Genomic DNA, 27,935 nt, shown 5'->3' with positions numbered 1-27,935 from the left:
TCTCATAACATATTTTTTTTTTTTTTGCAAACAACAATTATAGGCTTGACTTTAAAGTTTCACTTTGTAGAACAGTTTGAGAAGCAGAATGTGTCCAGAATTGTTCCTGTCCGAAACAGGGATTCAACCTATCAAAAAGGGAAAGGAAGTTGTACTATTTCAAGACTCTTGCCTGTCCTCTTAGTTTCTAAATCATGGACTCAAATAGAAATTCTGGTATAACAGCACCTTCAGAAACATGTCGAATCACATACTTTCACAAAATTCACATTTGCAGAAATTCTTTATTCATCAGATCTAAACATTGCTAAGCATCATTGTTATCAGCACCAACTATCCTTTTGGAATGATCACCTTCTCTTAGAAACTTTCTGCATATTGCAGTTTCACAATATGCATTCTGAAAGCCTGGAGTTTTTCTTTTTTAAAAAAAAAAAAGCAAGAAAGAAGAGGCAAGCCTTGTAAAATGGACAGAAAATAGATACAGCTTCTCCTCAGAGCCTCTCACTCAGCATCAAAAGCAAAGCTTGAACTATGGAGTACAATAAGTTACTCTTGCATATGCTTGTATGCAGAAGTACGCAGGTCTGGGTTTGGCTGAGCCAAGTCCTCTTTCCACGCATCATAGGTTCCATGCATGAGGTTTTAGAGTTTGACATATTAGTAACTTGTAGGACGAGATAAACACACAGTATTGGCACGAGAATGGAAAGGAAGTACCTTGGGGCAGAACTCCTTTCCAATTTATTTTTATTAGGACCTGGGCACACTCCAGGAGGTGGCGAGACTTGCATGCCAATCACCTACTTGCAGGCAACTTGACTGAACTGTCAGGGTGTTGGGTAGAACCAATTCCGAAGTCCTCTTTCAGGGATTCTTAGCACGAGCATGTACGGTAGCAAATGTATGAGCAGCAAGTCTTGTGTTTGAACCCCCATCAATAACATTGCAAGATGAGATGACAGATTGCAGAGCCTGAGCATAAGCTGAAAAAATAATGGAAGACAATTAGCTTTTGGTATAAGCTTGGGAAAAAGAAAGAAGAGGTGGAGAGGAGGTGATGGAGAAAGCACGAGAAGAGGTTTCTAAAATTATACGTAGTGTGATGATAGATAACTTCTATACCCTCTCCCACAATATAGGACATGGATTCAGTACCTACAGAAATATTTTCTCATGCAATCCATGATTTGAGGAGTTCATTGCCACAAGATGTGAACACTGGTTTATCAAGGGCTTTAGGTAGGTTCATGGAGGGTAGGTCTGGAAAAAATGGCTATACTAAATGCCACTAGATAAGATACTAGTCGCTAGCAGGCAACTGTGGAGAAGTGTTGTGGCCTTCATAGCCTGCTTGTGGTTAAACAGATGCAGCTGTTAGGCACTGCAAAGTACAGGATGCTAAAGGGACCTTTGCTCTTGTGGTCTTGACTATGCTACCACTCAGTGGATTTGTAACTGGCTGACTGACCGAACCCAAAGGGTGCTCATCAATGGTTCCTCTTCATCCTGGAGAAGAGCCTGGAAACGATGCCTTATGAGGAACGGCTAAGGGAGCTGGGCATGTTTAGCCTGGAGAAGAGGAGGTTAAGGGGTGATATGATAGCCATGTTCAAATATATAAAAGGATGTCACATAGAGGAGGGGGAAAGGTTGTTTTCTGCTGCTCCAGAGAAGCAGACACGGAGCAATGGATCCAAACTACAAGAAAGAAGATTCCACCTAAACATTAGGAAGAACTTCCTGACAGTAAGAACTGTTCAACAGTGGAATTTGCTGCCAAGGAGTGTGGTGGAGTCTCCTACTTTGGAGGTCTTTAAGCAGAGGCTTGACAACCATATGTCAGGAGTGCTCTGATGGTGTTTCCTGCTTGGCATGGGGTTGGACTCGATGGCCCTTGTGGTCTCTTTCAACTCTATGATTCTATGATTCTAATTCTCCAGGGCTGCTCTTATGTCAATGTTGTTAACTTGGATACAGTTAACTCAGCATTGGTATTGTTCTACAGCTACTTGCTGAATCAGGAATTGAGCAAAGAAGACAACCCTTTGCTTTTGACCAAGATGTGTCTCCCAACGTGAAGAACATTCACAGGATCCATGGGAACTGCTACAGCGCCACTGAGCAGCAGGCAAGTTTTTAGCATGACTGCTCAGAGATGCAGTTGCTAGGAAGACAACAGCTTGGGGAAATAGTTTAAAGTTTCAGAACAAGCTAAAAGGCATACACAAGCACTGCTACATTGCAACCTTGGTAGAAGAGTCTTGGCTTAGAATGCATATTTGTGGATCTGGTACAGCGGTAACTCGATTTTTGAACGTAATCCGTTCTGGAAGACCATTTGAGCTCCAAAACATTTGGAAACCAAAGCATTTATTTACGGAAAACTCAATATGGAAGCCGCGTGGCATGTTTGACTTCCGAAAAGTGTTTGAAAACCAAAGCATTTACTTCAGGGTTTACAACATTCAAAAACCAAAATGTTTGTAAATGGAGATGTTTGAAAACCGAGGTACCACTGTATATGTCCAACCACAGGCTTACTAGTAAAAACAATGTGAATGGCAACATTAGTTGCTTACCAGCTGCTGCAGCCTAGTCTCAAAGCCCTTCTACTCACAGAACTAAGATGTTCTGTAGCTTGAGCAGGGCTAATGGAACACCCCAAAGTATTCCCTAAATGGAAACTACAAAGAGAAAAGGATAGTTGAAATGCGATGGGATGGATGCTTAAGGAGAGTCCTTCAGAATAAATTCCAGCTGGTATCTGCCATTTCTGTCTTTCATGAGACGGCAACCTACTGTGCTAGGCACTAGGTGTTTCAAAATACGCTGATATCGGGGCCACTAGGTGGCGCGTTGGAAGATGGCCGACAATAACATCTCTCTGACCCACACAAGGTAGTTTAGGGGCTGCTATGGGAAGTAGGCAGCCTTCCCTCCCCACCAGGATGTGGTGGGGCCCTGTCTGGCCAGCGGTGTTCACAATGCACCCCCTGATCCGAGAGATGGGGGTGCTGAACACTTGGCCCGAGCCCTCGGTGAAGTCAGCTCTTCCTGAAGCCGATTCCAACTAGCGCGTGCTAGTTGCTTCAGCCCGGAATTACAATTGGAAACAGATGATTGGAAATGAGGTTGAAGCACATATATCAAGTAAAGCTCGACGATAAGGCTGCTGAATAATGGATCTCTGCGACCGAGAGCGACGGAAGGATAAGTAAATCTTTTGATGTGTCACCACCAAGAGACTGTATGTTTGGAACGAAGGGGGAGTGGAGGAAAAACTCTTTCTTCTTCTTTATATGATGTGACAAAAATAACCCTCCACCCCAGAAAGAAACAAGATCGTTGCGTTTTTTAAGAAACATAAGCAGAATTTTAAGAACTGTGTGGGAGGTGGAATACAATAGGAGAGAAGATTGATGAACGGTGAGGAATTTTTATGACGCAGTTAAAAAATGGCGTCTCGCCAAGACAGAGAGAAGAGGGAGGAGAATCAGGTGTCGGAAAGAGAAGGAGTACAGAATCAAAAGTTTGACCTGACAGAGCCCCCTGATCTATTTGATTTATTTGGCCTGCCTGGAAAAACAAAGGACAAATTGAAGATTAATTTTGTCTACGGAGGTGTCAAACAGAGGCTGTCCTGGGCTGATATAGCTTCTGAAGAGTATAAAACCCACACAGAGAAGCCAGCTTTCAGTCTGCTTTTGAGAATCATCAGAGATTGCAAAGAAAGGAATGTACGACTACAAGATGAAGAAAAATAATAAAGGACTATCCGGAGTGAACTGGATAGGACTGATTAATTAATGCAGTAAAATAAGTGATGTCTGGACTTATCCGGAATTTTGGACTCGTGCGGAGCTTGATATATGGGTACCCCCCAAAAAAAATTTAAAATTTGGCTGTATAATTTGGAACCAATGTGATTTGAACAATGTGATGTGATTGGCCTGTTAATAAAAATTATTTTTAAAAAAATAAAAAACAAAATACGCTGGTATCCTCTTCTACATGAGCAATGCTAAACAGCTGCCGGGAGGAACAACAGATGCCAGGGATAAAGAATGTCAGAAAACCTTGTACCTTTGTGATTTTTGTAGAACACACAATTGTTGGCGCAGCTATCAGGATGAGAGTCCCAGAAATCTGTCCCACAGAAGCACAGCAGAGGCAAGCTGATATTATACATTTTGATCTTCTCTCGCATCTGGGCTCTTAATGCGTCTACATATCTGAAACAAAATGCACACAAAAACACCCTTACTTTCATCTATTAAAAACAGACTTTTGGCCCTGAAAAGGGCCCCCAAAGGGGTTTACCAACACAAAGCAAAGCCAGTTTAAACAATAACAGGATTGATGCATTAAAGAAAAAGAGCCGAGTCAAAACACTCAATCTTTAATGAAGAACTGTAATTAAAATGCTTTCACTGCCTGCCTAAGGGTATTCAGGGATGAGGGCAGCCTAACCTCCCTAATGGGTGTTTTGTATGTGTGTTGGTAACTGATGGCATGTGAATCCCTTATGGACTGGCCAATAAGGTGAATCCCTTATGGACTGGCCAATGAATATGGGGAGCAGGCACCTGGGTTCATTGCAGTCCTTGAGCACTGCAATGACTCACATGGCCACATGACCCTGTAACCACCACTAACTTTGGTGGTTGGCTGCGATTGGCTGCAGTCATTGCAGTGGCTTTGCAGTCTGCCAAGAGCTGCTGCAATTGCTCTGATGACTTGCGGGGATGTTGGCTGATGTTGCAGTGTGACTGACCACATAGTCCCTAGGCTCTCAGGAACACCTGGAGTCTACTGGAGTTCAACTATCTTTGCTGGTGGTGGTCCTTGTCAGTACAGCCTCCCTCTGAATATAGCTGCTGGGGACAAACAAGGGAGGGAAGGGTTCTTGTCAGCACAGTGTACTGGTTTGCCATTGTGGGGAAAGAGATGCTGAACTAGATGGGCGTTTGGTCTGTAGAATGTGCTCTCAGTTGCTGCAGCTGGGATTTTAGGAAGAGAAACAAAGCCCCCCTCAAATATTTCAGCTCACCTTGAATATTCTTTATTTCTCTGTTGCCTTTCCTCTACCTTTTTCTTCTCCAGCATATCCCCTAGTTTAAGATGTTCCAGTTTTTCATAAGCTTTCCCTTTGGCATTAACATCTCCTTGGGAGGCCCTCTCTTGTATCTCCAGTTCCCCTGCCTGGTATGTCTCCTGTATCCTCGGTTCATTGTCATAGTGCCTCTCTTGTACTCTCTGTCTCTCCTGCATCCTCTGTTCCTCTGCATGGCGTTGAAGCTCCTTTTCCTTCTTTATTCTATGGATAAGAAGTGTAATTCTATTTATTCTTTCACAAGATCACACGTTATATAGTGCAGGCATAAGAATTAGAACCCCCAAACCCGGCCCTCCAGATGTTTTGGGACTACAATTCCCATCACCCCGACCACTGGTCCTGTTAGCTAAGGATGATGGGAGTTGTAGTCCCAAAACATCTGGAGGACCGAGTTTGGGGATGCCTGAATTAGAACAACATTCTCAGTTCTGCTGTTATATTCCTGTGTGGAATAATTCTAAGATGGTAAACACTGGTTAAAATTCAATCAGACTTTCCTTTGGCTCCAGCATGGTCCAGGCTTGGTAAACTCTAACAAAATTAACTGTCCCTAATGTGTTTCTGTACTGTGAGCTGCATGACACATTACATGTTACTACCATCTTCTTACTTTGCCTGTCTACATTCAACCTCTACCAGGTGTACTCCAGAGCAAAAACATGGGCCATGTATGGTAGCATCCAGGAGTGACCAAGTCCTTGCTTCAAAACTTAGCTATGAACTCACTAGTTGGTCTAAGGAAAGACACACACAGACCACCTAATATCTGCAAATTAGGAAGACTATTGGTCTAACCCAGGGTTTCCCAAACTTGGGTCTCTAGTTGTTTTTAGACTACAATTCCCATCAGCCCCTGGCCACTGGTCCTGCCAGCTATGGATGATGTGAGTTGTAGTCCAAAAACAGCTAGAGACCCAAGTTTGGGAAATTCTGGTCTAACCTTACAGGACTGGTTTAAGGTCGACTGTGATGTTTTTGAATCTTGAAAAAGAGCAATATGCAAGTAATATTAATAAATCTGCACAAGTCGATTTTTGAACTAATTATTTGTTTAATTCATAAATAACATTTATATTATGCATATCTTCAATAAATCACCAGTGACAAATAACCCTCAAAAAACCTATGCCAAAAACCCCCAAAAGGTGACTGAAAAACAAACATTTTCAAGCAAGCTGGATTACTTGCAAACAGGGAGCCAATGTAATCTCCCATAGCAGGGTGTTCTGCATAGGAGCTGCTACTTTTTTATTCACTTTAAATTATAAACAGCTTTAAAAGCTCCATCAAAGCAGTTATTATCCATAAGTGCTAAATGGAACTTCCACATTCAGAAGCAGTATGCTGGGGACAAGTGGATGAGGCCTAATGCCCTGCTTGTGGACTTCCCAGAGACACCTGGATGGTGACCGAAAACAGCAGGCTGAACTATATGGACCTTTGTCTGAATGAGCAGGGTCCCTCCGCTGCCAACTCGCTAAATCAAAGCTATTCAAATAGAGAGGAAAGGCACAAGAAAGTAAAAATATTTACTTAACAAAGCCATGCTGCTGAAGGAAAATAATCTCATTTGACACTTCTCTCCCCACTGCAGCAATTTCCTTAATATTCAATATTTGAACGAACTTTACTGCATCATAGTAAAATTTTCATCTATAAAAGCCATGGGAGTAACGGCAGGCCAACCTTATCCTCAATAATTATAAACAAGATAAGTAACTCCTCCCCACCCAGTTAGCAAACTGAAACAAATAAAGATAACTCTGTCGTGGAAATACAAGATTCTTCACGTGTTTTCGAAAACACAGCTGCCTCAAGGTGCATTTTCCTTAAGTGATCTCTATACTATGAGGAGACTGAAGGAATCCACCTGGATGCATTTGAAGAGGCCCCAATTAATTATAAAAATTATTTTATCTTTTGGCACTTTCACCCTTTTTATCTTAACAGCAAAAATAGGTTTATGGTTTCCAGTGACTTCACGGCTGCCACAATATGGCCCTAATAAACTGAGAGCAAAAAGATGGTCATGTGTAGAACACGTACTTCTCCATTTTTCTCTGCCACTCCTTCTGCCTTTGCTGCTCCTTTACTTGTTCTCTTTCAATATCCATGAAGAGGCGCCTGTATCTCAGGTACTGGCCTTGGCGCTACAGAAAAAAGATGCATTTCAGAGCAGTAGTGGACATGGCACACTTACCATGCTCCAGCTGCTATACAGAGAACTATTAGTAACCATTCCACCTGGCTGCAACCAAGAGAGAGGCTTGGCCTCACTGCCATTTAGCTCCCTCTCTGCCTGAATTCGCTCCGTCAGTAGCTATTCCGTCTACTCACAGAACGTTTACATCAGTGAAGAATTCATTCTTTTTAATGCACTTATTTTCACAGTGTCCTCCCTTTCTCTTTGTGCTTTCGAGTCACATCTACAGTGGTACCTCGGGTTACATACGCTGCAGGTTACACATGCTTCAGGTTACTGACTCTGCTAACCCAGAAATAGTACCTCGGGTTAAGAACTTTGCTTCAGGATGAGAACAGAAATCGTGCTCCGGCGGCGTGGTGCAGCAGGAGGCCCCATTAGCTAAAGTGGTGCTTCAGGTTAAGAACAGTTTCAGGTTAAGAACAGACCTCTGGAAGGAATTAAGTACTTAACCCGAGGTACCACTGTACTAGATTGCCCATCTGCTAGCGGGAACTGTGTTTGTTCCTTCATTTTCGCAGTGACAAGGAAGCACCGAGTACTTTATCATTACTTTAACAAACAAAACCGAGATTCCAGAAGGCAGGGATTCACTTTTTCTGGATTAAATAATCTAGAATTTAGGAGCACATAGAAGTGGCTTCCAGGGCTCTTCCTGTACAAGATCTATCATACTACACACTCTTATATTTCTAATAAGAATTTTTTGGTGCGTGTCCCCACAAGTGTATTTACAGAGCTCAATAAAGTGGCAGCATTCTGCAACTACAGTCAAGGTATTACAATTTATTGAAGTGGTTCAGTTACAAGACACAAAGACCTCCTGAACCAGGTTTCCCTCTGCTGGCCAGCATTTAAATCACAACTCCGTATTTTTCTGTGACTCCCCATTTATGAAAGTGTAACATTCTAATGCCTGGCTTATTCTCAGTTTTACCCTTGGGTTTTAAAGAAATCACACTCTGCCAGTTGCTCATATCTCACTTGAAGTCCCAAACCAGAAATGCATCTCTATTTATTTATATTGCCTGCTCTGGAGATGTTTTATAAAAGAGGTAGTACCAAAACTGCCTTTTAAAAGGTTTTGGTACGTTAAGTACAGGAGGCAGCACTTAAGCAACTCCATGTTTGAATTCTGGCAGCACTAGAGATTTATTATAGTGAATCCAGCTAGGAAATCTTACCATTTGTTCGCTAACCAGCTGCTAGAAAACAACAGAAGTGTGAACTGTTCTTGCCCCTCCCTTTTTCCCTACTTACACCTCTTTAGCACCATCCTAGGCCTAAGTCCCAGTAATTTAGGATGTGGCAGCAGGGCTTATTGAAGCAGCATAGCCACATCACCACCCAAAGCCCACCGATAGGAAGGCTGGGGGAGGGAGGGGAAATGAAGGGTGGGGGAATGTCTCTTTGCTAAGTCAGCTCCCAGGCTGGTGCAGCAAAGAGGCACAGATTGGGCTGTCTACCATCACCTGAGAGCAGCTGGAACATTTCTGAATCCAACAGAACATGTGTTGGCCTGGATCTGCTCCCTCACCTCCCGCAAAACACCCTATTTCAGTGGTTTCCGCTTGCTACCGCAGCAACAAGTTTCTGCCTTTGGAGAGGGGCACAATGGGACTCTCCCCTGCCATCAATAGAACTCCCCTGCCAAAGAAAGCAAGCAGAGATATAACTTCATCTCCTCCCAGTACAGTAAATTGGGGGGCTGGATTTCTCTGCCCAGCTATAACCAGTGGCAGTCATATTTTTATAATGATGGCATGTGTGTGTGCGAGTGCACAAGCACACAATTGACTCTCAGCATTAAAATATCCCACATCCCTTAAAACGTAAGCAGAGAGGCAGAGGATCACAACTGCCGTCACCACAGCCTTGCATTGTTTCCTCATGAAAATTCATTTGCAAGGTGAAGTAATACAAGACTATATACCTGCTTCTTTGATTCTTCTTTCTCTGTTCCAGACCAGAGTATCCTGGCATCTCGAGGTTCATTGCCAGCTGTGGGATAGGTACTTTTCAGTATCTCATTATTAACCTACAAGGAAATCAGAGCAAGTAGCTAACTTCTCACCTTTTGACACACATACAATAAATAATAATAATTTGTTTATACCAACAAAATATTAAAATACATAAAAGGCTTTCTCTGAAGTTTTAACATATAGCCCTTCTCCTCTTTGTATTTATATAGATAGATATTGATATAAAACCCAGCAATGGACACGATCCATCCACAGCAAAGCAGTTTTTTGTTCCACTGGTGTTCACTGGAAAGGTTCATGCATCTGCTTAATTTTCTCATGGATGTCAATGGGACTTAAAACTGTTCAGCTTTGGGGTAAAACAAATCCCATGTTTGATGTAACATTCTAAATTTCTGGTGCAGTATTTTAGGCTTTTTTGAGTCCAGTAAGTAGTCTGGAAGAAGGTATGAATCTTATTGGTCCATTTTATGAGCAATCCATAAAAGAATGGGGCATTAATATAATAAACATAGTTTAGTAGACTGTAAATGTTTAAAGAACCATTGCAATGTATCAAGTATATGTGGGAATGTTAAGGAAGGTGGGAGAAGATATATTGTTTTGATATTATCCCTCCTCACTCATGTTATTGAGTAAGCAGCAGAGCATATTCCCTTTGCAACTTATTGGAAGCAAGCTGATGATTCGTTAGAATCCTTTAATTAAGCAATTCAGTCTGGCTTGTCCAGTCTGGATTGTTCCTGGTAAGTTTCCCCTTTATTTCCCTCTTAAAATAATAATAATAATACACAGTCTTCTTTAAAAATAAGAATAAAGTTTTTCTTACATTTAGTTCACAGTAGTAATCTGAAGACAGGCTTTTTCTTGTGGTTACAGTGAAAAGAAGTCTGAGCTACATCTCAGACTTTTGGCTTGTGGGCTCCCATCCTATGTGAAGGTTGAGCCAAGCGCTGGCTGAGAGTCCAAGAGTAAGAGAATAAGAGTCCCAAAGAGAGATGGTTGCATGGCCAACCCTTTTATCTAGTCAGCTAGGGTCACATCTATCTACCTGGTCACACACAGGGGGAAGAAGCTCCAGAGCAGGTATGACAGGATGTCCTCCCTGTCTAGAGCCACATTCCCCTGTGTGTCCATTCTAGGCAGCAAGAAAATGTTGTAGTTGATTGCTCTAGTATATCCCACAGTATATACCCAACCCAATATTTCAGGGTTTTTATTGTTGCACTGTCCTATAAAGCAGGGGTGAGAAACTTGTGTCCTCCAGATGTTGGGACTCCAACCCCCAGCATCCCTTTCTATGAGCCATGCTGCCTGGGGGCTGATGGGAGCTGGAATCAAGCTACACCAGGATGGCCACAGGTTCCTCATCCCTGCGATAAAGAGCGGTTCAAAATTAGTTTAGCAAACTATAGGAAAGCAAGCAGCTAGGAAGACATAGGAAGTCTCATGCAAGCCATGATAACAAGTTCAATTGTCTTCCTCTCCTTCAATGTCACAGCCTCTCACACAAGGAAATAGGAGAACAGCAAGGGCGATATTCTCCTAAAGCAAGTGTCTCTTCTGAGCACAGAACTAGTACAGCTAACATCAGCTGCAAGACCGGCATTGGAGAAATCTTACTTTCTGAACACTCTGGAAGAATGGCAGATGAAGGTGAAGAAGAAGAAGAAGAAGAGGAGTTTGGATTTGATATCCCGCCTTTCACTCCCCTTCAGGAGTCTCAAAGCGGCTAACATTCTCCTTTCCCTTCCTCCCCCACAACAAACACTCTGTGAGGTGAGTGGGGCTGAGAGACTTCACAGAAATGTGACTGGCCCAAGGTCACCCAGCAGCTGCATGTGGAGGAGCGGAGACACGAACCCGGTTTCCCAGATTACGTGACTACCGCTCTTAACCACTACACCACACTGGCTCCCAGTGTGATTGATTACATGGAATTGGCAAAAATGACTGGCAGAATTCGAGACCAGGGAGAAGAGTCGGTGAAAGAAGACTGGAAGAAATTTAAAGACTATCTACAGAAATATTGTAAAATTAATGAATGCTAGAAGGATGTTGGATAGAAACTACCGTATTTTTCGCTCTATAACACGCACCCGACCATAACACGCATGTAGTTTTTAGAGGAGGAAAATCCATAGGCATGCCACCCGTAGGCATTTCCTCCATAACACGCACAGACATTTACCCTTACTTTCTAGGAGGAAAAATGTGAGTGTTATGGTGCAAAAAATACGGTAAGTGGTTTCCAGCTGTAATGCTTTAAGAGGTAGGAAAAAAGGTTTACAAAAGGGTAAAAGCTTAATGGTAAGGATTTGCTGAACTAACAAACTGAAGTGGAATACAAAAAAAGGAGGTACGAGGAGGTCCGGGGAAATAAGTGTAAGGAAGATATGTTATGGAAAATCAATGTGTTTTTTTAACTGTTTTTATTTTGTATGTTTCTTTTTATTTGTTATTTTTACTGTTATACTTTAAAAACTTCAATAAATATCTTTTTTTTAAAAAAAAAAATCTTACTTTCTGAAGCTGCACTGTATAGTATGAGTCTTTGTTCCGCTGTCCTTGTTCCTGCCCTTGAAGTTCAGCTGGAAGGTCGTGGTGTCCCACAAGAAGAAACTCGCCTCTGTCACCCTCTTCTGCATTGCCTGGAATTGTCTTGGGAGATGCTGGCTCCTAAACAAAGTTGAAGACCTTATTTCAAAAGCCTGTTACATGAGCCTGCCGAGACTGAATAGCTTTACTGAAACGTGTACGTCATTTTGCACTGCATTAGCCACTTAAGAGTTTTTATTTGAAAATTGGTACATGTAATATTCAAAATAAATACACAAACCAAACAGGGGAGGTGGTTTACTCTTCGGAAATCCTGCCCCAGTCTTGAGACACAGCAGCTTGGTTCACATGTCACATTAAACCATAGTGTAGTGAGCGAGCAGTATGCTCAAAACGTTCCTACAGTACTCTCCCCTGCTCCTGCTGTGCCACAGACGAAGCGAACTAGAGTCCAAGGAAATCAACCACTAATTCCAATTCAGATGACCCAACAAGCCAGACTGGCTTGTTTTGTTTAATGTGGTATGTGAACTGGACCGGGATATTGGCAGATCCATATATCAGGGACATGTAAATCATTTGCCCCACCTCCAACCTCCCCCCCCCCCCGCAAAACAGTCTTAAGAGAACAAAGTCCCCCCACCCCAGCTGAACTCTGAAGGGGAAATAATGCTACAGGAGAAATCTGCCATTAAAAAACCTGCTTGCTGGTAAAAAATATGGTTGGAGGAAGGGTTTAGTTCACCTTTTTCGCCCATGCTGTGCCTTAAATCACAACTGAATTTCCCTTCTGATTCATAGGGATTTGGCATTGCCTAAGTTGGGTCATGCCACTGCCACACATTTTCACAAAATGGCAAAACATCACTCTTAACAGGGCAAGTTGCCCACATAAGAGCTACAACTTTCACCTGATTGCTTGATGTTGTAAACAGCTAGATAAGCTATCATAAGATCATGTTCTCATCACTTCAGGCAATTACCTAATAGAAGATAAGGCTAAACACACATTTGGTATCACATTAAGTGGACTATGTGAACTCACCTAGCTAAAGTCACCCAATAGCACACTTTAAATACATCTCTTGGTCTGAATGAAAACCTGCACTCCTTGTCCTCTGAGCTGGTATTACTTTGAGATTATGAACAATTATGTTTTTAAACAGAAAGTTTATTAGTGTTAGGAAAGCTACATAAGGCTTTAGAAATACTGGCCCTATGACCTTAATGCATAGTTATGCTAAAGATTCAGAAGTGGTAGAATCCAACTCATTCTTCATTTATCACAAAATCAGCTTCCTCTGTTGGTATGTCTGAGGGCATTGGAGAAGATTAGCATGGCAGAGAACCCAGAAGCATAGAGCAGGAACTGAAAAATAAAACTGGTAAGTTGAAATTCAGAGATTACCTATACTTGTCTATTTACAATTACTCCCAGGTAATTGTATAAAGGACTACAGCCTCAATCATGCTTCACAGCTAGCCAAGCAGGTAAAGACGATATTGCAAAATGTACCAAAATAGAGAGTATTTTCTCTTGTTGTCACCTGTACGCTCAGACGGCTCTCCCAAACACCTCCTGGAAGTTCTGGAGCAGGATCACTTTCTGACACAGATTTCCGGGAAGCCAGCTTGCGACGGACCTGTTGCACAGTTTTTCTTACCTATGAAACAGAAAATAGGCGCAGGTTAATTCTGTGTCCAGGGCAGCTGTCTACCAGCTCCATCTGGTACGCAGGCTGAGACCCTACCTGCCCACAGACTGTCTCACCAGAGTGGTGAATGCTCTAGATATCTCTCGCTTGGACTACTGCAATGCGCTCTACGTGGGGCTACCTTTGAAGGTGACTCGGAAACTGCAATTAATTCAGAATGCAGCAGCTAGACTAGTGACTGGGAGTGGCCATCGAGACCATATAACACCGGTCCTGAAAGATCTTCATTGGCTCCCAGTACGCTTCTGAGCACAATTCAAAGTGTTGGTGCTGACCTTTAAAGCCCTAAACGGCCTCGGTCCTGTATACCTAAGGAGCGTCTCCAGCCCCATTGTCCAGCCCAAACACTGAGGTCCAGTGCCGAGGCCTTATGGCGGTTCCCTCATTGCAAGAAGTGAGGTTACAGGGAACCAGGCAGAGGGCCTTCTCGGTAGTGGTACCTGTCCTGTGGAACGCCCTCACATCAGATGTCAAGGCAATAAGCAACTATTTTACTTTTAAAAGACAACTGAAGGCGGCCCTGTTTAGGGAAGTTTTTAATGCCTGGTGCTGTATTGTTTTAAATATTCAGTTGGAAGCCGCCCAGATGGGAGGGGGGGGGAGAATAAATAAATAAATAAATAAATAAATAAGTTATTATTATTAAAAATACTACTCACATAATTGAGAATTATAAGCAGGCTGGTACTGGACTGCTCTTTTATTTTTATCTTATTCAAAAACAGATGGCCTAATAATAGAAAGTATTGATTTTTGGAAGTGCTTTTTGTTTTTTCAACAGCCTAATGAAGATTTAGTATTTTGTTTTGTTAAGTCAAGAAGAGCTTGATAGAAAATATGTACTTGCAGATTTGAGCTTGCAGTGCAGCTTGGAAGGTCTGTGTAAAAAATGGTGTCTGGGCGACAAAGCATTAAAATAATTCTGGAACAGACTCAAGCAGGCGTCTCTGAGCAGCATGCTACAAGTATTAAAGTCCGCAACCAAGGACCCCATGTTCTACTCCCTAATGGATCTTTGTCTTGCAATGAACTGCAGAACCCCAATAACATGCTATGAAAGCACTGATAAGGCTTTCTTCTCATGGTGCATTATCAGTGCTACACAATATGTATTGACTCATGTAAATGTGCTCATCAGTGGGTGAGTAAGTAGCACAGTACGTACGTATGTGAATCTCTGCTTAGGGTTATCTCTACCAGAACTTTCATATCATTTTGAATGTTTTCAATCATGTATCCTGTAGCCACAAAAGCCAAGATCCTGTACTTCATGTGTCTGTAGCAAGTATGAATTGTCTTCCCTGAGCAATACAAGTATTTCTGCATATATCTCACATTCTGGGCAAAAATCAGAACAAACATGTTATTTTAAAGGACTGCTGTTTTTATTATGTTTTTAGATATGTTGTAAGCCACCCAGAGTGGCTGGGGAAATCCAGCCAGAAGAGCATTGTATAAATAATAAAATTAAATTATTATTATTATTATTATTATTATTATTATTATTATTATTATTATTCAGGTGCAAATAAAAGTTGTGTATATATCAGTTTTGCATCAGTAAAATACATTTGCTGACTATTTATCAGATACTTAAGATCTGAGGCATCATAGACCAATGAGACTTAAGGTTAAAATGCCCACAAAACTCAACAGAGCGAATGGTTGATATGGCGAGAAAACACTCACAGTTTTAGCATGTTCTGAAAACTGAACATTTAGGACCTTTTCTTCCAAGTCCTCCTCGTAATCAGGCCTCTGCATAGAGTTGAATTTATTACCAGTACTACAGATAGCAGAATCGGTGTTATGTCTGTACAGACACGTGCTTTTCTTGGGGGTCAATTGTAATGCAGAATCTGAAAATCCCATCACAACAGAGCTTTCTTTAAGAGCCTGCAGAAGAAAAAGGTAAAGAACAACAGAGTAATAAGAAGACGGTAGACACATCCTAGCTTACTGCTGTTACGAGGAATGATAGTCATTTAAAGGGTTTGAAGTGATAAAACTGACCTCAGAGGTCATACCTCTTTATCTTTTTTATTTACAGTGGATTCTAGTGTTTCTAAGACTGATATCAACTTGTTATTTTCCTATCTGGTGATAAAGTAATATGGGAAAGCAGAAGTGAGCATACTTGAGAGATGTTCCAAGGTGTGGGCTGAAGGCAAATGAGGCCAAAATTGCTGAAGCTGAGCAGGTCTGCACAGGGTCAACCTGTGCCCCCAAACTCTTTTTATGTGGTCTCCAATACCCCCTGAAGCTGTCCCATTATTTCATGCCATAAAAGTCCCTTCCTGTTTGCGCCTTATATTTATCGACCTTTAAAAATGTTTTCCACCTCTTCCTATGTTGTTTTGGAACCATTTGGAAGAACAGCACTTTATTTTATTTATTTTCTATAAGTTATTTATATTTAACTTTGTACTGACTACATGGCTTAGAGAAAAAGTTGTCTGGAAGCCAGAAAGAAATTACTTCTACTTGCTTTTCTGACCAGTAGATGCATTAGTTTGCTGTACTTTTATAAAAATCCTCCTTGTGCTCATTTATGAATGGTTCCATTCAGGGTAGTCTTTATTCTGGATTATTTAATCCAGAACACTTTTGTCTCTGGCTCCTCTCATCGGCAATGCCATACAGCCCTCGATAGACGACACCTGAGGGAATGTGGTCCTTGACAGTAAAAAAGGTTGCACTCCCCTGATGGATCCTAGATTAATGGAATGCCACAGCTTGGAACATCATGGTGCAAGTTATCACCACAAATCCTAAAACCAAATTCATACTTGTCAGAGCTGCTACCAGGTCCCAGCTCACATAGGACCACGCCACACAGCGTCCACTTTAAAAGAGTCTTTATTGAGTTACAGGTTTCATTTCCGAACTGCAGCGTGCAGCTCTACACCTTCTGCTCTAGGTCGGCGAAGACCCGTCTGAGTCCCCGCCTCTTGCACACCAGCTTAATACCCTAGCCTTGCTCCACCTCCTTCGCCTCTCCCTACGTCTCTGGGTCCTTCTGCCCCCCCTGGGCCTCCTCCCTTCTACTCTCCTCTGACGCTGACCCCCCTGATCCTTCTGCCTCCTTGCGGCGGGCTTTAGGACCTGGCTCACTCTCCGGGCTGCTTACTGCTCCAGCTTCCGCTGCCTTTGAACTTGGCGCGCGCGCCCAACTCTCTACTTTCCTCTTAACCGTTGCCTCGCTCTCTGAGGAGGGCGTGACCACCCCTGACTCGTGCCCTCCCTCCTGCTGACAGCCTCCGGAACCCGATGCCTGGCTACCTTCCTCCCTGCTGCTCTCAGTCTTGAGCGTGGGTCCCGACTTCCAGCTGCTGCCGCCCTCAGTTATGAGCGTGGGTCCCGACTTCCAGCTGCTGCTCTCTGAATCTCCTCTGTTCCCTTCCTCCTGGGGTGTCCCCCCGGATCCCCCCCTTGCTCTGCTCACTGGGGCTCCCTTTTGGGAGTCCTCTGACTCACTGCTTAGGCTTGGAGATCTCGGGTCGTCATCATCACTCATTCTCCCTTCGGCTTCCTCCCCCTCGCTCTCTGTTTCCACCCTTCTCTGCGTCTCTGCTTCTGAACCCCTGACATCCATCCCCCCCTCGAAGCCCCCCCTTCCCCCCTCCCCGCTGTCAGGTGTGGGTGCTGGGCGCTCCATCATCATGGGAGGGAATGCTGGATACAGGTCACTCCCCGTGGGTGGCCGCCAACTGAAGACCTCCGAGTCTTCCCCCTCGCGGTCGTCGACGTTGACTTGTTGCTCTTCCATCTCTGTACCGCCGTGCTCGAACCCGAGGTCCTCCCCGAACACGTCCATGTCAGTCTCTGCGTCGGTCGCTCGACCTGGCATCTCCAGCCACTTCCTGCGCCATCGCTCCTCTGGTCGATCGTCCCACCAATACGAGTTGCCTGATGCCGAACCTGCCGGTGAACCTTCTGGGGAACGGGTGCTCCGTGCGGGTTCCCCTTCTGAGTCGAATCCATGGAACGTGCTGGAAGAAAGTGTGGGTGTGAACAACCAGTCGTCGAAGAAGCTCGCTGGCATGGGTTTGTGTGGGAAGAGGGCATGAAACTCGTCCTTGAGCAGGGGTTCCTCCAAAGCGTAGTCTGGTACCCAGCTATTGGCGCTGGCCCGGGTGCCCTCTCTGGCTAAGAGGTATTCGACTCCCTCTTCCCCCCATCTGGAGTCCAAAATCTCCGTGACCTCGTTGATGTGGTCCTGGTGCTTCACCCCCCGCGTCTCCGTCCGTTCCCGGAGCGGACTTGGCGCCGTCCCTGGCTCCTGGAACCTGTGAGGTGCCTTGTAGGGAGTGAGCACCGACCTGTGGAACACCGGATGCATTCTGGAACCCTCCGGCAGCGCCAGTCGGAAGGCTACCGGGTTGATCTGCGCTTCGACTTGGTACGGACCGATCTGCTTGTGCCCCAACTTCTTCTTGGCAAGCGACCTGGTCGGCACTGCGTGGGCTGCCAACCAGACCCAGTCTCCCACTTGGATCACTTCGCCAACCCGCCTGTGCTTGTCAGCTTGCACCTTGTAGGCGTGCTTAGCTAGCTCCAGCTGCCGTCTGAGTTGATCGTGGACCGCCTGCAGCTCTGACGCGAACGCGTCCGCCGTCTGTGGTTCTCCTTCCCCCACTCTCTCCAGTCCCGGGAAGGTTCTGGGATTCCTCCCATTGTTGGCAAAGAACGGCGTCACTCCTGTGGACACGTGCTTCGTGTTGTTGTAAGCGAACTCGGCTAGCGGCAGGTAATCCACCCACGTCGCAGGCTGTTGATTGGCATAGCATCTCAGGTACTGCTGCATGATGGCATTGACCCTCTCTGCTTGCCCGTTGGTCTGCGGGTGTCTTGCTGATGCCAGATTGACCTTGACATTTAGAAAACCCATCAGCTTCTGCCAGAAAGACGAGATGAACTGGCGTCCGCGGTCGGACAGGATAGACCGTGGCAGGCCATGCACTTTGAACACGTGATCTATGAACAGTTTGGCGGTTTGTTCCGCCGTGGCCACTTTCGCACACGGAATGAAATGTGCCATCTTGGTGAACAAGTCCACCACCACTAGCACAGCTGTCTTGCCTCTCGAGTTGGGTAAATCCGTCACAAAGTCCAGGGCCACCCTCTCCCACGGTTCAAACGGTGTTTGCAGCGGTTCTAACAGTCCCGCCGGTGGTCTGTGTACCGGCTTGGCCCTCTGGCAGGTGTCGCACCTCGCGACGTAGTCCGCGACCTCTCCTCTCAGCCTGGGCCACCAGAAGTCTCTCGCGACTAATTCCATCGTTTTCTCTGTGCCAAAGTGACCTGCCGTGGGTGCGTCGTGCAACTGTTGCAGTACCTTGGCGCGAAGGTCGTCTCCTGGTACATAGACAGCCCCTTTGCGTAGGAGCAAGCCGTCCCGCACCTGGAACTCGTCCGTGGTAGCCGTGCCTCTGAGCAGTTCCGCCATCTTGTCTTGCGCGAATGAGTCGTCCCGCAATGCACGTCGCACCGCATCCAGGTCTACTGTAGCTGAGGCACACGCCCACGCCGTCGGTGCGAAGATGTGCATGGCCGCCGCTGGCGTCACCTCTTCTAGGTATTGCGGTTTTCGGGACAGTGCATCCGCCATGATGTTGGTGTCGCCTGGGACGTACTCTATTCGGAAATTGAAGTCAGCAAAGAACTCCGCCCAACGTATCTGCCTCTGGTTCAGGAACTGAGCCGTGCGCCAGTGCTCCAGATTCTTGTGGTCCGTGCAGACCTGCACCGTGTGCTTGGCGCCGATTAGGAAGTGCCTCCACGCCTTGAAAGCTGCATGAATGGCCAGCAACTCCCTGTCCCAGATGGTGTAGTTCTGCTCCGACTTGCTGAGCTTTCTGGAGTAGAACGCTCCCGGCCGCCACACCCCCTGCGGGTCTCGCTGCAGCAGGACAGCTCCCACGGCTCTGTCTGACGCGTCTGTCTCTACCCTCAACGGTTTACTGGGGTCGATATGCAGCAGTTGCTTCTCCGATGCGAAGAGATGCTTGAGCGCTTGAAAGGACTGTTCCGCCTGCTCCGTCCAGATGAATTTCTTTTTTTTGGAGCTGAGCGTGTCCGTAATTGCTGCCGTCTGCATCGCGAACCCCTTGATAAACTTGCGATAGAAGTTGGCGAAGCCGACAAACCGCTGGACCTCCTTCCGGTTGCGCGGGCTTTTCCAATCCAATACCGCACGAACCTTGGTGCTGTCCATGGCTATCCCCTTGTCCGACAACTTGTATCCCAGGAAATCCACCTCCGTCGTGTCGAACTGGCACTTCTCCAGCTTGGCGTACAGTCTATGTTGTTGCAACCTGCTGAGCACCTCCCTCACGTCTCGGTCGTGAGCTTGCTGCGAGTCAGAGAAAATCAGGATGTCATCCAGGAAGCAGACGCATGTCTTGTAGAGGAGTCCCTCCAACACGTGATGCATAAAAGCTTGAAAACAGTGAGAGCCATTTTGTAATCCAAAGGGCATAACTCTGTATTCGTAGGTGCCCAGCGGTGTGAACATGGCCGTCTTCCACTCATCGCCCTCCCGCATGCGGATGAGATTGTACGCCCCTCGCAGGTCCAACTTGGTGAACACGCGTCCCTTGCGCACCGTCGCGAGGAGGTCGTCAATCCTGGGCATGGGGTAATCAGACGGTTTGGTCATCTGGTTCAAAAGGCGGTAGTCCACAACTAGTCTTTTTTGGGGCGTGTCTTTCTTTTTCACGAAGAAAACGGGACTGCCCCCCACTGCCTTGGACTCTCTGATGAAGCCACGCTCCAGATTATGCTCGATGAACTGTTTGAGTTCCTGCATTTCATCTTCAGACATGGAGTATAGCCGCCCCTTCGGCAGCGTCGCCCCCGGTAGGAGGTCAATCTTGCAGTCATATGGCCGGTGAGGGGGTAGCTTGTCCGCCTCCTTCTCGCAGAAGACCTCCAAAAAGCTCGCGTATTTGTGGGGGACCGCTTGCAACGTTCCCAACTGCAGTTGTGATTCCTCCTCCTCTCCCTCCCGTCGGGGCAGGATGCAGTGTTCTGCGCAATAAGAGGAGCCGAAGATCAGTTGTCTCTGGTACCAAGCCAGTGTCGGACTGTGCCTGTCCAGCCAACTCATGCCCAACACAATGGGCGTGTCCGACAGTTGGGTGACATTAAAACTGATGACTTCCCTGTGGTTGCCAAGGCGCATCACCATCGGTGGCGTCTGCTTCACCACCTGCCCCCCTAGCAACTCTCTGCCATCCACTGTGACGACTTGCAGGGGCAGAGTGGCAGGCAATAGCTGTATAGCGTGCTGCTCCACAAAGCTCTGCGCAATAAAGTCTGCGTTGCTTCCAGAATCCACAGAAAGCGGCACTTCGATAGTGACGCCGTCGGGTAGCTGGAGAGATGCTGTGAGCTGCACTACTGGTTTGGGTGGGAGGGGATCCGTGGGTTGCAAGATTGCTGGGGACTGCTTCACAGATGCGTCTGGCTGGGCCCCAGTGCCTCCGTCTCCAGCCAGACATCGTCGTTTCCCTGCTGTGGTTCTCCTTGCTGCGTTGCTGCAGTCACCATTGCTGAGGCTGCAGTGTGCTTGTGGAGCCTCCGGGGACACTCCTTCGCCAAATGGCCTGGATCCTCGCAGATGTAACACTTCCTGTTCCCTCTAGGAGGCTTCGCTTTCACTGCTGCCGGTGCTAGGGCTCTGGCTGCTGACTGAGCCCTTGCACCTCCAACCTCCATCGGTTCCCCTCCCCCTCCTGGCGGAGGTGTGGATTGCGCACGCGCTGCTTCCCTCGGAACGAAAGAGAAACTTCTCGCTGCTTCGCGCCCTCCACGTCCTTCATCTCTGCACCATGGACGTTCTTCCAGCCTCACCCCCACAGTCAGCGCCCTTTGGACCACCTCCTGCGTGCTTCGGGGCCTCTCCCCCCTTGCAATTTCATCCTTAACCGCTTAACTTAGACCCTCCCAGAAGAGGTCTCTGACAGGGGGCGAATCCCGATCCCATTCTAAAGCACTGACCAGCGCAAAAAATCGGGCGTGATACTGCCGGACGCTCGCCCTCCCTTGTTTTAGTCCATGAATCTCCCGTCTGGCAAGATCCACATCAATAGTAGACAAAAAACACGCATCCATCGCTTTGATAAAGGCATCTGCATTCTGAAGCGCCGGATCTTTATCCCTCCACAAATTGCGCAGCCAGGCTTTGGCATCCCCATGCAAATGGGACAATATGAACCCCACCTTCTCTTCCTCATCTCTAAAGTCTTTTGCCAGCAGTTGCAGTGCGCACATTACGTCTGCTCTAAAATTAGGGTACTGTTGCAAAGTCCCATCGAAGTGAGCCACAAGCCCTCCTGCTCTCCGTGCCAATCCCACGCCCTCCGGTCTGGGTCCCGGTTGCCCTTGCTTAACAAGCATTTCAAACCTGGCGTGTAGGTCTCTGTAGGCGGCTGTAGTCTCCTCCTCCCGTTTCTTGGAAGCCAATACCTCTGAGGACAACTGGTTCACTGCCTCTTGCAGCGCGGAGATCCTCTGTTCTTCCGTCATCTTGCTAACCTTTGTGAGCTCGCTTACAGACACCCCTCTTCCTCCCCTAGCGGCTTCTGCTCCCGCTGCGAGGTTTCAGGTTTCTGAAGCTTTGATGAGACGGGTCTTACTGTCAGAGCTGCTACCAGGTCCCAGCTCACATAGGACCACGCCACACAGCGTCCACTTTAAAAGAGTCTTTATTGAGTTACAGGTTTCATTTCCGAACTGCAGCGTGCAGCTCTACACCTTCTGCTCTAGGTCGGCGAAGACCCGTCTGAGTCCCCGCCTCTTGCACACCAGCTTAATACCCTAGCCTTGCTCCACCTCCTTCGCCTCTCCCTACGTCTCTGGGTCCTTCTGCCCCCCTGGGCCTCCTCCCTTCTACTCTCCTCTGACGCTGACCCCCCTGATCCTTCTGCCTCCTTGCGGCGGGCTTTAGGACCTGGCTCACTCTCCGGGCTGCTTACTGCTCCAGCTTCCGCTGCCTTTGAACTTGGCGCGCGCGCCCAACTCTCTACTTTCCTCTTAACCGTTGCCTCGCTCTCTGAGGAGGGCGTGACCACCCCTGACTCGTGCCCTCCCTCCTGCTGACAGCCTCCGGAACCCGATGCCTGGCTACCTTCCTCCCTGCTGCTCTCAGTCTTGAGCGTGGGTCCCGACTTCCAGCTGCTGCCGCCCTCAGTTATGAGCGTGGGTCCCGACTTCCAGCTGCTGCTCTCTGAATCTCCTCTGTTCCCTTCCTCCTGGGGTGTCCCCCCGGATCCCCCCCTTGCTCTGCTCACTGGGGCTCCCTTTTGGGAGTCCTCTGACTCACTGCTTAGGCTTGGAGATCTCGGGTCGTCATCATCACTCATTCTCCCTTCGGCTTCCTCCCCCTCGCTCTCTGTTTCCACCCTTCTCTGCGTCTCTGCTTCTGAACCCCTGACAATACTATTTTCCATTGCACATGGGCTTCCACTTATAAAACAATCTTACTTGCAAGGAAAGAGCCTACATGTGTAGTTAACAAAAGAAGCAGATATAAGGAGACACTGTCTTACTGCTTCATAGGACTTCTGAAGCTGGTGTTTTCTCCTCATCTTGATGTGCTGGTTCACCCTGTGCTTCACCTCCTCTTGAAAGCGTTTCAGAAGCCTCTCTTTTTCTTTTCTTTGTTCTTTGTACGCTTCTTCAATTTGAGCTGCTGCTGCCTAAAGAAGTTTGAAGATTGTTGAAACCAAGAGTGGGTGGAAGGTAAACTAAAGTTCATCCGTGAACCACTAGCCAATTTTGCACAGAGCATCTAGTTGGTGGGATTCTTGCAAATAATGCTGAACTAGATAGAAATTGGTCTGATCCCACAATGCACTTCTTACGGGTTTAACAAAAAATGGAGTCTTAGCATCACCTTGCACAGATTAGGTATTCCTTAAATGTTACTAGATCCCAAGTAACTTGCTTGGAACTTTTAATATACTGGACCAGATCCCATCTTAATGCTAAGGCAATCTATGGCTTAGCTGCAGGTAGCATGGCCAGGGAAAGAGTGAAGAAGTCACAATTTTTGCTCTTGCTTGTTTATACTAAGCAATGGTTTGGCTTAGCATTACATGTAAACCAGGCTACTGGCAGACAGTAGAATTTGTGTGTTTGTGCGTGTGCGTATTTAAAGGGAGACCAAGATCACCCAAGACTCAAATATGCCTGCCTCTTGTTTATGAAAGTTATTCAGAAAGGGAATGGCATATCACCAACAACATAGGATACACAAGTTATGAAAGAATAGAAGCTGGGTTTGTAACATAATTATATAACCTAGATTTCAAGAAAAGTTGTTCAAAAACAAACAAACAAACACAGACATTACAAATTATATTACAAATATGAGGCTTTGTTAACATTCTCAGATAGCAAATACAATCCTGACAATCTGTAGTTCCTCATTCAACACCTCCACCAGCAGCAGCTTTAGAGAGTTTGCTAGCTGGAGAAGATAGCATTGGGCTAGATGGACCACTGATCCTGCTCAGTAGAAAATATCGTCTTTCAGAAAATGATGCTTTGGAAAGTTCAAAAATACTGTTGCATATGGGGTTTCCTTTCTTAGTACTTACAAAAACTGTGTTCTCTTCTTGCTCTGCATCATCTTGGGCACTCTCCACCCAAGCCCCAACAGCTACCACACACTGCGTCCTTTCTGCTAATACGTTCCAGTTCACTGCTGCTGACTGAGGCCTTACTTTTTCCTCAGCAGATCTCCAGGGATGCTGCTGCTGCTGCTTCTTGGAAGGTAGCATCTCAGCAACAGAGTAACTTCAAATCAGGGACATCTGGAAGGAGTCTCTGTTGAAATACAAGATTGGGCTCAAGATAAGCTTTTAGTTGCACTAACACACCACTACCAAGTCAAACTTAAGATGTTCAAATAGGGCAGGGAGATAGACCTGTGGCCCTCCATATGTTGTTGGACTTTCAACTACAGTGGTACCCCGCAAGACGAATGCCTCGCAAGACGGAAAACCCGCAAGACGAAAGGGTTTTCTGTTTTGGAGGCGCTTCGCAAGACGAATTTCCCTATGGGCTTGCATCGCAAGACGAAAGCCCATAGGGAAAGGCTGGCGGTCGGGAGCAAAGACTTTCGCCCACAGCCGGCCTTCAGAAGAGGACCTCTTCTGAAGGCCGGCGGGGGGCAAAAGTCTTTGCTCCCCCCCGCCTGCCTTCGCCCCCGCCTGCCCCGGGCGATCTTAAAATGCTGGCGGGCAGGAGCGAAGCGTTCGCTGCCGACCCCCAGCATTTTAAAATCTCCCTGTGTCCCGGGGAGATTTTAAAATGCTGGGGGTCGGGAGCGAAGCGTTCGCTGCCGACCCCCAGCATTTTAAAATCTCCCTGTGTCCCGGGGAGATTTTAAAATGCTGTTCCGAAGCGGGGGGGGGGCGGGAACACCTGCCCCAGCCGCCCCACTTCGGAACGCTGTTCCGAAGAGGGGCGGGGGGCGGGAACACCTTCTGAAGGCGGGCAGGGGGCGAAAGTCTTTGTCCCCCCTGCCTGCCTTCCCAGGGGCTTTTAAATCGCCCCGGACAGCGGAGAAGTCCTCCGCTGTCCGGGGCGATTTTAAAATGCCGCCCGCCAGCATTTTAAGATCGCCCGGACAGCGGAGAAATCCTCCGCTGTCCCGGGTTTTTTTAAAATGCTGGGGGTGGGAAGAAAAGCCCTTGTCCCCCCCCCCCAGCCTTCAGAAGAGGTCCGGGGACAGACTGTCCCCGGACCTGGTCTGAAGGCGGTTTCCCTAGGAACGCATTAATTGATTTTCAATGCATTCCTATGGGAAACCGTGCATCGCAAGACGAAAAACTCGCAAGACGAAGAGACTTGCGGAACGAATTAATTTCGTCTTGCGAGGCACCACTGTACCACCAAACCCAGAGACCATGGCAGTTTTATATACAGTGGTGCCTCGCAAGACGAAAAGAATCCGTTCCGCGAGTCTCTTCGTTTTGCGAAGCACCTCCAAAACGGAAAACCCTTTCGTCTAGCGGGTTTTCCGTCTTGCGAGGCATTCGTCTTGCGGGGCACCACTGTATGCAACTCCCCATTTGCATGGGAGGGGGGGTCACGTCCCGGGTCACCCATTGAAAAAGCCTGCAAACACCCCGTTCCATCCCTGCCCTGCCCCTTTTGTGACGTTTTCAGATCACTTCCATCTATGGAGCAATGCGTGAGTGTGCAGTCGTGCCTATATTGGACGTACCAAAAACGGTCTAGAAGGTCATGCATTCTTCATCCCTCAACTGGGGTCACCAACTGGGTTGGGGGAAAAACCCCCAGCCTAGCCCAGCTTGTGTTTCTTTAACAGAGTTTTGATCTTCAAAAAATCAACTGGTGAAGCTTCTCCAGATTTTCATTTAAGCAATTGATATGTAATTGTTTATGAACAAAGTATAAGTTTATAAACAAGTTAACTACAATCACTAAGCAAAGTGGGGTCGAGATCACCTGATCCTTACTGAAGATCAAACTGCTGTTAAAGGAAGAGCTTATAGGAGCAAGCACAAGAAGTGGACAACTCTCCCTAAGAGACAAGGTAATTTTGCTACCTTAAATTAAAAAAACCCTATTGCTTTTAATGACCTCAATTCGTGCACACTTATGCTTTAACCCTCTTTTATAGAACCCTGCTTTTTACATGTTTGGCTTCCTACCTCTGTAAAATATCAAAACTCAAAAAAAAAAGGAGTTGATTTCTTCTTCTGCAAAAAGTTCCTAAGAGTTTTTCGTGATGACAGGCAACCTTTAGAGGTAAGGCTGATCTGCTGCTGGGGTTGCCAACTAGCTAGATCACAAAAGGGAAAATACGAAAATGGGAGGGGAAAAGGCACGTTAGCTTACTCCTGCTTCCTTTGGCGGAGGCTTCAACAACACTAGGAACTTATCCACAGAATGGAACTAAAACAGGGTCCTTATGTCTACCAAGGCTAAGCCTATGCTTTCAACACCTTTATATACAAAACTGCTTTAACTTTTCTTTTTTTAAAAAAAGAAGAAGAAAAAAAGAAGCTTTAAGCACTTCCCATCTCCAAGGAAATCGCGTTACCAGAACTTCGCCCGGGGACCGAGGCTCCTTTTGCGCCCCTCCGCTTTTCCCCACAGCATCCCGGAAAACTGCTTCCGCCGTTGTCATAGCAACTCCCTCCGTCCTCACCCGCGTACCTGCCCTCAGGGACGCCCGCCGCGACGGGCGGCGGCTGTCGCCATGGCAACCGCTTCAGGCCTCGCCTCTCTCCTTCCGGCCGGCCCCGAGCAAAACTCTTCCCCAACCGGAAGCGAGCTGCCAGAACTCCGGGCCTTCTTCTTCCCCTTCCCCTCCGAAACCGTCCTTTTTTAAAAAACGCCGCTTCCGTCCCGGCAGAGTTCTGGCCCCGCCTGTCCTTTTACAGGCAACCAATCCGGTAGCAGAAGCGGCTGTAACGTCATGGTTGCGACGCGCCCCCTTTTAGAACTTTGGAATGTCGACGCGCCTCTTTAGAATTGGCCACGCCCCTTAAGGGGTGGTCGCGACCGTCTGGCCCTTGGTCCTTCAGTGTGAGATGCCTTGGGGCTTTGCTTGTTGCTTGGTGGAGGGAAGTTGGCACGGGCTGTTCCGTTTTCAGGACCAACACATCTTATTTTTATTTTATTTTATTTTATAATTTTAATTTAATTTATTTGCCGCCCTTTTCCCGCAGGTCTTAGTGCGGTTCACAGAATAATAAAACTGGGTTGGGGTGGAAATAAGAGGAACCTAGAAATGAAAAAATATTAAAAAGCCAATACATGGCTTGCGTAAACTCCAGGACTTCTTTCTTCCATCTCAGCCGCTCCCCAAGGGTTTATGTGGAAATTCCAAATTAAGGAATATTGAAGGAATATTATTACGGCCCAAGGGCTGGCATACAGAATTAAGGAATATGGAATCCCTCGGTTAACAGGGTACCTAATTGGAAATTTTATCAGTCGAATGCATATAAAAGAGATGTTAAGATACCTTGGCACTTTTGAATTGCTGGACTCTGCCAGGAAGGGGCCTGCTATCTAGTGGTGGACATGTTGTGAACTGCCCTGAGATCAATGGGTATAGGGCGGTATACAAATTTAATAAATAATAATAATAAATTTTAGGAGCCTGACAGAAAAGAAGTTTGCACGTGCTCAGAGGCACTTTTGTTATTTGAGCAGAGCTTTATGTGTTACATTTATTATTATTACCTGCTCTTTACCCAAAGGTTGAAGGGCAGCTTGCAGAACAGTTAAAACACAATATTAAAAAGAATTTAAAGCAACTTGCAGTCACAGAAATAAGGTGGGTTGTAGAAAAATACATCCCA

The 27,935-nt window shown here is 46.5% G+C and overlaps 1 protein-coding gene across 2 annotated transcripts; it reads right to left on the bottom strand.

The window, feature by feature from the left end:
- On the bottom strand, nucleotides 1-26,903 carry CCDC15 (coiled-coil domain containing 15). 2 transcript variants are annotated; one of them, XM_082200483.1, is made up of 11 exons: nucleotides 26,782-26,903; nucleotides 24,189-24,417; nucleotides 23,136-23,285; nucleotides 15,271-15,477; nucleotides 13,414-13,530; nucleotides 11,831-11,986; nucleotides 9,256-9,360; nucleotides 7,166-7,269; nucleotides 5,054-5,320; nucleotides 4,087-4,235; nucleotides 1-986 (listed from the first exon to the last, which is right to left on the bottom strand). In XM_082200483.1, the coding sequence occupies exons 2-11, from the start codon at nucleotides 24,369-24,371 to the stop codon at nucleotides 868-870; spliced, it is 1,557 nt and encodes a 518-aa protein (XP_082056609.1). In that variant the 5' UTR covers nucleotides 24,372-24,417; nucleotides 26,782-26,903; the 3' UTR covers nucleotides 1-867. The 2 variants fall into 2 exon arrangements, with proteins under 2 accessions (XP_082056609.1, XP_082056608.1); XM_082200482.1 differs by lacking the exon at nucleotides 26,782-26,903 and adding an exon at nucleotides 26,666-26,775.
- Nucleotides 26,904-27,935: the final 1,032 nt, after the last annotated feature.

Source organism: Podarcis vaucheri (genome assembly GCF_965113315.1).
Source record: "Podarcis vaucheri genome assembly, chromosome: 15".
Taxonomy (NCBI): Eukaryota; Metazoa; Chordata; class Lepidosauria; order Squamata; family Lacertidae; genus Podarcis; species Podarcis vaucheri.
The sequence above is the reverse complement of the archived record's forward strand: the minus strand, read 5'-3'. Positions and strand labels throughout refer to the sequence as shown.